We start from the raw sequence: 8,904 nt of genomic DNA on the forward strand, positions 1-8,904 counted from the left end.
CCCAGGCTGGAGTGCAATGGCGCAATCTCGGCTCACCGCAACCTCCGCCTCCCGGGTTCAGGCAATTCTCCTGCCTCAGCCTCCCCAGTAGCTGGAATTACAGGCATGCACTACCACGCCTAGCTAAATTTTGTACTTTTTAGTAGAGACAGGGTTTCTCTGTGTTGGTCAGGCTGGTCTTGAACTCCTGACCTCAGGTGATCCACCTGCCTCAGCCTCCCAAAGTGCTGAGCCACCATGCCCAACCTCAGGAATCTATGCTAAAGGAATAGGAACTCAAAGACTTCCATCTAAAGATGTTAAGTAATTTTCATAATATATGAAAATTCCGGGGGGGGGGATGTAAATATCCAACAGTAGGATAACTAGGATGATTATTAGTACATCCGATGAAGGGAGTATTATAGAGCCATTTAAAATGACAATTTCAAGAAAACTTCATGGGCCAACCACAGTGGCTCACGCCTGTAATCCGAGCATTTTGGGAGGCCAAGGCGGGTGGATCACCTGAGGTCACGAGTTCGAGACCAGCCTGGCCAACATGGCGAAACCCTGTCTCTACTAAAAATGCAAAAATTAGCCATGCATGGTGGCAGCCACCTGTAATCCCAGCTCCTCAGGGGGCTGAGGCAGGAAAATGGCTTGAACCCAGGAGATAGAGGTTGCAGTGAGCCAGGATCGCTCCATTGCACTCCAGCCTGGGGGACAAGAGCAAGAATTCGCCTCAAAAAAAAATGAATCCTTCATGATAGGGATAATTTTCATTGCATAATGTTAAAAAGCAAGCAGGACGCAAAATTGTTTATACAATTTAAACACTGATCTCAATTGTATAACATGAATGCCTGTGTATGCACGGAAGAACTGGAAATATTGGTACCAATGTTCTCAAAAGAAGTGAAAAAAGAAAAAATATATTGGAAAGCATTAGTAGTGATTATCATTTTGATTTTTGTGTTTTCCAAAATCCCTATAATGAACATATTTTATCTACGAGGACATTTTGACTGTCCTCCTAAGGGAGGCTAGGAAGAAGTTCTATAAAATTCTTTATTTCATTCATTCAGTAAACATTTCCTTGCCTGCCTGCTCTGTAGCAAACACAGAGCGAGCTCTGACATCCAGAGTTAGTCTTTGCCCTCAAGCATCTCAGTCAGGGGAGGAAAGAGACCTAACCATCCGCTCTAATGGCAGCTCAGTGTTCTATGAACATAGCAGAAGAGTACCTGAAACCATGGAAACCAGATGGGAAAGTGGATCATAAAGAAAGAAGAGCAGGTTTAGGAAGATGATAACTTTGCCTGTGGACATATTGAATCAGAGCTGCCTGTAGGAAATAGAAGGGGAGAAGCCCTTTTTACAGTTGGGTATAGGAGTCGAGATCTTAAGAAAGGCATGTAGGCTGGGGATAGAAACTGGTGAATCATCAGTAAATGGTTAGTGGTTGAAGTCCTGAATAGGGTAAGATCTTCCCGGCATGATACTGTAGTCCCCCTGATGCACCCCCACTTATCCCCTTATTCGCCTTTTGAGGTTTCAGTTACCCACAGTCAACCAAGTCCAAAACACAGGCAAGTGCAGTACAATAAGGTGTTTTGAGTGAGGACTGTGGTCACATAACATTATTACAGTGTATTGCTAGAATTGTTCTGATCTAATATTAGTTACTCTTGGTAATCTCTTGCTGTGTCTAATTGATAAACTTTATCATAGGCATGTGTATATAGGAAAAAAACATAGTATCTATAGAGTTCAGTACTATGTTGTTTCAAGCACCCACGGGGGGTCTTGGAATGTATCCTCTTCAGTTAAGGAACGACTGCTGTATATAAAGTAAGGCCAGAAGGAGGCCAAGGACAAAACTCAGGACAGCCACCAGCACAAGAGAGTGGCTGATGATGAGAAGGTGGTGCTGAGAGACAGGAAGCAAACAAATGTTAGTGGCCGAATAGAAAAGAGAAGATAATCTCAATCCAGGTCGATGGATGAGGATTTCCTAAATTGGGTTTTAGTAACAGTTTATACTTTTGAGAATTATATTCATTTATCCCCTGGGGAAAATTGTAAATCAAATGCATTTACAAAATTACTGGTAGAATGGCTGCATTACCAACCTGCTGTTTGTGGATATCAAGTGTACGCTTAACAAACTCAATTTTCCCAGCAGCAGGTGGCTTAATGACCACGAGTAGCACCAGTGGTTTCCTATTACTCTAGGTAATTTGTTTTCATTCCTATGTGGTATTTATGGCCATTATAATTTATTGATTCATTCTTCTGTTGACGGACATTGGGGGCTTTGAGGAACAGTGTTGCAATGAATGTCATTACCTAAGCACAGAGTTCTCTAGGACAGCCATTTTTAGAATGTGGTTCATAGACCCCCGGGGGTTCCCAAAGATCCTTCAAGAGGAAGTCTGTGGGATCATAATAACAAGACACGATTTGTCTTTTTCACTGTGTGGACATTTGTACTGATGGTGCCAAAGCAATAGTGGGTGAAGCTACTGGCACTAGTGCATGAATCCAGGCAGGGCACCAGGCCTCCTGACATCATTGTGTGCTTCACTCCCCAAGCACTTGCAGCAAAGACAAACAGACAACACTAGATTCGCTTTATATCTTTGGTTTGGTTTTGTTTTTTTTTTTTGAGACAGAGACTTGCTCTGTCACCCAAGCTGGAGTACAGTGGCACAATCTCAGCTCACTGCAACCTCTGCCTCCCAGGTTTAAGTGATTCTCCTGCCTCAGCCTCCCCACTCGATGGGGATTACAGGTGCCTGCCACCACACCTGGCTAATTTTTGTATTTTTAGTAGAGATAGGGTTTCACCATGTTGGCCAGGCTGTTCTTGAATTCCTGACCTCAAGTGATCCACCCACCTCAGTATCCCAAAGTGCTGGGATTACAGGCATGAGCCACTGTGTTTGGCCTCACTTTATATCCTTGATGAAACAGTAAGAAGTATTACATTTATTAATTAGATTATGTTTTTGAGATTCATACATGTCATTATGTGGAACTTAATATTCATTCTCGTTGTTGAAAACTGCATGACCAGGCAGTGTCTCATGCCTGTAATCTCAGCACTCTGGGTGGTTGAGGCAGGCAGATCAGTTGAGCCCAGGGAGTCGAGACTAGCCTGGGCAACATGACAAAACCTTGTCTCTACCAAAAATACAAAAGGGTGTGATGGTACACACCTGAAGTCCCAGCTACTTGGGCTGAGGCAGGAGGATTGCCTGAGCCCAGAAGGTCGAGGCTACAGTGAGCCATGTTCTTGTCACTGCACTACAACCTGGACAACAGAGAAAGACCCTGTCTCAAAAAAAAAAAAAAAGAAAGAAAGAAAATTGCATGATAGGAATAGACTGCAGTGTGTTCGTCCATTCTATTGTTGACAGTTTTTCTAGTTTTTGGTTATTTGAATAATGATGCCATGAATATGTTCTTGTATTTTGTGTCTTTTTGACGAACGTAAGTTCTTTTAATATAGTCATTTGTAGCCATACTTTCCTTTGTGATTGGTTCTTGTTTCTATTTAAGACATACTTCCCCGGCCAGGCGCGGTGGCTCACACCTGTAATCCCAGCACTTTGGGAGGCGGAGGCGGGCGGATCACGAGGTCAAGAGATCGAGACCATCCTGGCCAACATGGTGAAACCCCGTCTCTACTAAAAATACAAAAAAAATTAGCTGGGCGTGGTGGCGCACGCCTGTAATCCCAGCTGCTCAGGATGCTGAGGCAGGAGATTTGCTTGAACCCAGGAGGTGGAGGTTGCAGTGAGCCGAGGTCGCGCCACTGCACTCCAGCCTGGCGCCTGGTGACAGAGTAAGACTCTGTCTCAAAAAAAAAAAAAAAAAAAAAAAAAAAAAAAAAAAAAAAAAAAAAAAAAAAAAAAAAAAAAAAAAAAAGGACATACTTCCCCTACATCAAAATCATGAAGATATTCTTCTCATAGAGCTTCTAAAAGCTATATAGCTTTGCCTTTTATATTTAAGTATTTAAGTGATATCTGATAGAACAAATCTCCTCACTTTGTTTTTTAGATTTGGGGAAATGGTTTTTTCTTCAAAAGCATCTTAGCTATTGGTCTTTTGTACTTTTTGGATACATTTTATGTTCTGTCAACTTCCATCAAAACAAACCCAAAAAACCTACTGGTGTCTTACTTGGCTTATACTGATTCTTAAGTCAGTTTGGGGAGAATAGAGATAGTATAAAAGACAAAGCTATACAGCTTTTAGAAGCTCTGAGAAAAATATCTTCATGATCTTGATCTAGGGGAAGTATGTCTTAAAGTGATTATGTCCTTACAAAATTGAGCCTTCCAACCTTTCAACATGATAGATCTCTTTTATTTGTTTAGGTCTTCTGTAATATGTCTTCATAAATTTTATAATTTTCTCTGGAAAGATCATTTTTTTTCCAACTTATTTCTAGGTACCTCCTATTTTTTTCAATAGTTCATACTGCAGAAAAAAAAGGTTTTTTTTTAGTTTATCCAACAAGAAGCTATAGCTTTATTTAGGATAGAAACAGTACACATTTCAAACCAAGCTGCAGTTACTCCTTTGAGACACCAAAAAAAGTTGCTTTCAGATGGTTACATTGTTAATTCCATAATAGTATTTACAATATCATTACTGTTGTTCTTCAGGGCCCGGACTGCCTTTGCTCTCACACATTTGCTTGTGATGTGACCAGTTCTGTGTCTTTAACCTCTACACCTGCTTCATCGACCTCTTCCTCTTCACTCACCTCTTGTACAGTTGGAGTCTGTGTATTTTCTTGAATGTTTGAGACAGGTTCACCTTGAACTTTGAATTTCTCAGCAGCTGCTAGTTGTGCTTGCTGAGATGAATCTTCGATCTTGGTTTCCCCAAACACTATGTAGGTATCCGAAGCAGGGCTCTTGTAGACATCTGGTTTTGTGATGACAAAGAGGATATTCTTAGATTTCCAGATAGTGACTCTAGTACCTCCTGTAACCTGTCGAAGACCCAGTTTGGACATAGCCCTCCGTGCCTTCTTTGCACCTCGACTCTGTTTTGCTTTACTGACGAGTTCTTCATCTATCTCAGCTGCTGCCGCCAGCTGGGCTTGTTGCTTGGTTGCCTGGGTGGAATCCTGTTCTTCAAGATCTGGTACTGATTCATCGCTGTCAGATTCTGTTCCAGATCCTGTCTCAGCCTGGGGCTGCGGCAACTCTTGCTCTGTAGCAGGGACGGTTTCTGTGGCTTCGCCGGGCATTTTGTGCAGGGAACACAGAATCCCAGAAAAAAAATTTTAAAAAAGAATGTAAGACCAGGTGTGATGACTCACACCTGTAATCCCAGCACTTTGGGATGCCAAGGTGGGTGTTGGCCAGGCTGGTCTTGAACTCCTTACCTTGTGATTTGTCAGCATAAAACAGTATATAAAAATTTTTCAGTGGGAAGTGTACTTGATTTTCCCTTTGACCTGAAATAGCTACATCCTTGCTTTCAGCCCTGCATGGCTGAAATAGATGACATGTTTATTTGCTCAAACAGCTCTGTCTTGTTTGGTTATATTACTTTAGTCAAGGCCAGCCACATTTTTATTAAGCTGGTAAGTAAAGCCCATCTACTTGCATTGAGAACACTGCATAAAATCTAGCTGCTTCTTGGTTTTTCCTTAGGCCCGAGGTATGAAGAAGCAAATCATTGATGACTTTATCGCCCAAAACAAGTATCTGTTGGCAGCCAGGCTCACCAGCCAGAAGTTGTTCCATGAACTCTGCCCTGTGAAACGGTCTCACCGACAGAGAAAGTAAGGACTCAAGGCTTTGCCTCTGCTTGTCATTACAATAGAAGGATTATGTTGCATTTTACCATATGGTAACTGGACATCTGCCTTGTAACAGAGAGAACTTATTCTTCATTTCACAAATACTGATTAGTAACTATGATGATAATGGGATGTACTAGTCCAGGGCACCTTAGCACCAAATTGTTGGATGTGCCAACCTGTCCTAGTGGTCAGAGAAGATTTCCGTAAGACATACCACCTCAGCTCAGACCTGAAGGATAAGCACAGTTTAGCCAGGAGTCCGGGAGTGACTGGGTCACTTTACAGAAGCATGACATATGGAAGAGTTATTATCCCCACCAGAGCATTCCACTCAGGGTGAGTCTTCAAAGGTCTTGGGAAGGAGCAAGGATAATGATTAAACAGTACAGAAGTATAGAGTACTGAGAAAATGGATTAGTGGGAATCAGGAAGGCTAAGTTACATGCATTCAATAAAGCATGAAGAGTTACTATACCAAGTATCTTAAAAGTCTAGAAATTCAAGGAATATATTCATCATATCTTCTCAGGTGAATGAGTCAGTGGCTTTAAATTTAGGGCTGTTTTAATCTGTAAAAGGTATCTGGATATAGAAGGAAAATGTATCAATCATGTTATTTGAAAATATGAAACATAAATAATTTCCCTGTGTTTCTTGGCTCTGCAGATTCCTTTATAGTCTTAAGAGCGAAGAAAAAAAATGACTTAAATATAAAAAAAGAATATCCTTGACTGTAAGGATTGTTTACGCAGCCTTCAAAAAATATCCCAAATCCACACACTTCTCACTTTAAAAAAAAAAATTTTTTTTTGAGACGGAGTTTCCCTCTTGTTGCCCAGGCTAGAGTGCAATGGCACAATCTCGGCTAACTGCAACCTCTGCCTCCTGGGTTCAAGCGATTCTCCTGCCTCGGCCTCTTGAGTAGCTGGGATTACAGGCTTGCGCCACCATGCCCAGCTAATTTTTAATAGAGACTGGGTTTCTCCATGTTGGTTAGGCTGGTCTTGAACTCCCGACCTCAGGTGATCCACCTGCCTTGGCCTCCCAAAGTGCTGGGATTACAGGCATGAGCCACCATGCCCAGCCTTAAATTTTTTTTTTAATCATTACCCTGGAACAAGCCACCATCATCTCCCAGTGAGACCCCCTGCAGCCTTCCAACTAGTCTCTCTGCTCCGTTCCACTCTTGTACCCTCCAGGCAGGTGTCCAGACATGAGCCGGTGATCTTTGAAAGTGCAAATCAGGGCCAGGCACAGTGGCTTACACCTGTAATCCCAGCACTTTGGGAGGCCAAGGAGGGTGGATCATGAAGTGAGGAGTTCAAGACCAGCCTGGCCAAGATGGTGAAACCCCGTCTCCCCGTCTCTACTAAAAATACAAAAATTAGCCAGGCACAGTGGCACATACCTATAATCCCAGCTACTCAGGAGGCTGAGACAGGAGAATCCTGCCTTGAACACGGGAGGTGGAGGTTGCAGTGAGCTGAGATTGTGCCATTGCACTCCACCCTGGGCAACAGAGTGAGACTCCGTCTCAAAAAAAAAAGTGCAAATCAGATCCAGTCACTCTCTATCCTGGGGTCTTTGCACTTGGGAGTTCTCTCTGCCTGGGATGCTCTGACCCCATTTCCTCTCATGACAATGTCATCTTCTTAGTTGGCATTTCCCTGACCAACCTGTCTGATAGATAGTGACTTTCACCCTCTCTGGCCTCTCTCTGTTCTTCATCTTTAAAAAAAAAAAAAATAGCATTTGTTAATATCTGTCATGTTATATCTGTTTTTATTTGTTTTCTGTCTTCCCCACTGGAATATAAGCTCCATGAGGGCAAGAATATTGTCTGTCTTACCTGGCATATACTAAGTGCTCAGTAAATATTTCTGGGAGAATGAATAGCTAAACTTTCCATTGGAACTTTGCAAAAGAAGCCCTTCAGAGTGATGCTCAGTAGACTCTGGCCTGAGAGAGATTTGACCAGCCCTCCCTGTAGTGGAAGAACTAGGACAAACAGTTTCTAAAAGGCCCTGCTGACTTAGGAGCAGTGGCTCACACCCCTAGAATCCCAGCACTTGTGGGGCCAAGGTGGGGTGGATCACTTAAGGCCAGGAGTTCAAGACCAGCCTGGCCAACATAGTGAAAATCCGTCTCTACTAAAAATACAAAAACCATCTGGGTGAGGTGGTACATGCCTGTAATCCCAGCTACTTGGGAGGCTGAAGCAGAGTCATTTTAACTCAGGAGGCAGAGTTACAATGAGCTGAGATCGCACCACTGCACTCCAGCCTGGGCAACAGAGCAAGACTCCACCTCAAAAAATAGAAGGTCCTACTACATCAGAGATTCAGTGACCAATCCCTTAAAAGAAATTCCTTCCAGGCACAGTGGCTCATACCTGTAATCCCAACACTTTGGGAACCTGGGGTATGAGGATTGCTTGAGGGCAGGAGTTCAAGACCAGCCTGGGCAATAGAAACAAAATGTATATAATTTCATATGTTATATATAAAATTTTAAAATTCCTAAATGTGGTAAAGAAGTTTGGTTTGGGAAAAACATCACAGATTGGGAAAAGAAACAGTTTGTTAATGGCTTGGAAATCTTCCCTTAGTAGAGATGTCAGCTTTCATTGGGCACAGTGTATTCACTTCTGTATGATGAGCTCCTCTTCACCTTCACTTGCCATTATAAGTGCTGGCCCTGCCATCAGGGGTTGGTTATAAAGCTTTCTCTTTTTGTTGTTGTGCAGGTACTGTGTGGTTTTACTGACTGCTGAGACTACCAAGTTGAGCATACCCTTTGAGGCTTTCCTGTCCTTTGCCCTGGCAAACACACAAGACACAGTGAGATTTGTGCATGTCTACAGCAATCGGCAGCAGGAGTTTGCCAATACCTTACTACCAGACAGTGAGGTGTTTCAAGGGAAATCCGCGGTGAGCCAGAGTCTCTCCTCATCCCAGGCTCTTCACATGCACGTGGCACTTGGCTCTGGGTTCCTTCTTCCTTGGGAGTGTTGAATACAGATTCTAGGAAATCTGGAACTCTGAAGACTATTTTCAAACCTACTCTTTTTTTTCTTTTTCTTTTCTTTT

General features: G+C 42.7%; 2 protein-coding genes across 3 annotated transcripts in view; one reads left to right on the forward strand and one right to left on the reverse strand.

Moving 5' to 3' along the window:
* DNAJC16 (DnaJ heat shock protein family (Hsp40) member C16) overlaps positions 1-8,904 on the forward strand; it is a 36,395-nt gene that overhangs the window by 20,392 nt on the left and 7,099 nt on the right. For both annotated transcript variants that reach the window (XM_017504996.2, XM_017504987.2), the window contains exons 8-9: positions 5,664-5,794; positions 8,562-8,745. In XM_017504996.2, coding sequence (XP_017360485.1) covers positions 5,664-5,794; positions 8,562-8,745 — 315 coding nt within the window. The remainder of the gene's footprint in view (positions 1-5,663; positions 5,795-8,561; positions 8,746-8,904) is intronic.
* Positions 4,499-5,274, reverse strand: LOC108286904 (nascent polypeptide-associated complex subunit alpha-like). Its single transcript, XM_037729996.1, has one exon. It carries the CDS (start codon positions 5,252-5,254, stop codon positions 4,682-4,684), a length of 573 nt encoding a protein of 190 aa, XP_037585924.1. The 5' UTR covers positions 5,255-5,274; the 3' UTR covers positions 4,499-4,681.

Source organism: Cebus imitator, unplaced genomic scaffold, assembly GCF_001604975.1.
Source record: "Cebus imitator isolate Cc_AM_T3 unplaced genomic scaffold, Cebus_imitator-1.0 Scaffold15, whole genome shotgun sequence".
NCBI lineage: Eukaryota > Metazoa > Chordata > Mammalia > Primates > Cebidae > Cebus > Cebus imitator.

Excerpts from the sequence above, each read along its gene's own strand:
- LOC108286904 (XM_037729996.1), bottom strand. The coding sequence starts at position 5,254 with ATGCCCGGCGAAGCCACAGAAACCGTCCCTGCTACAGAGCAAGAGTTG.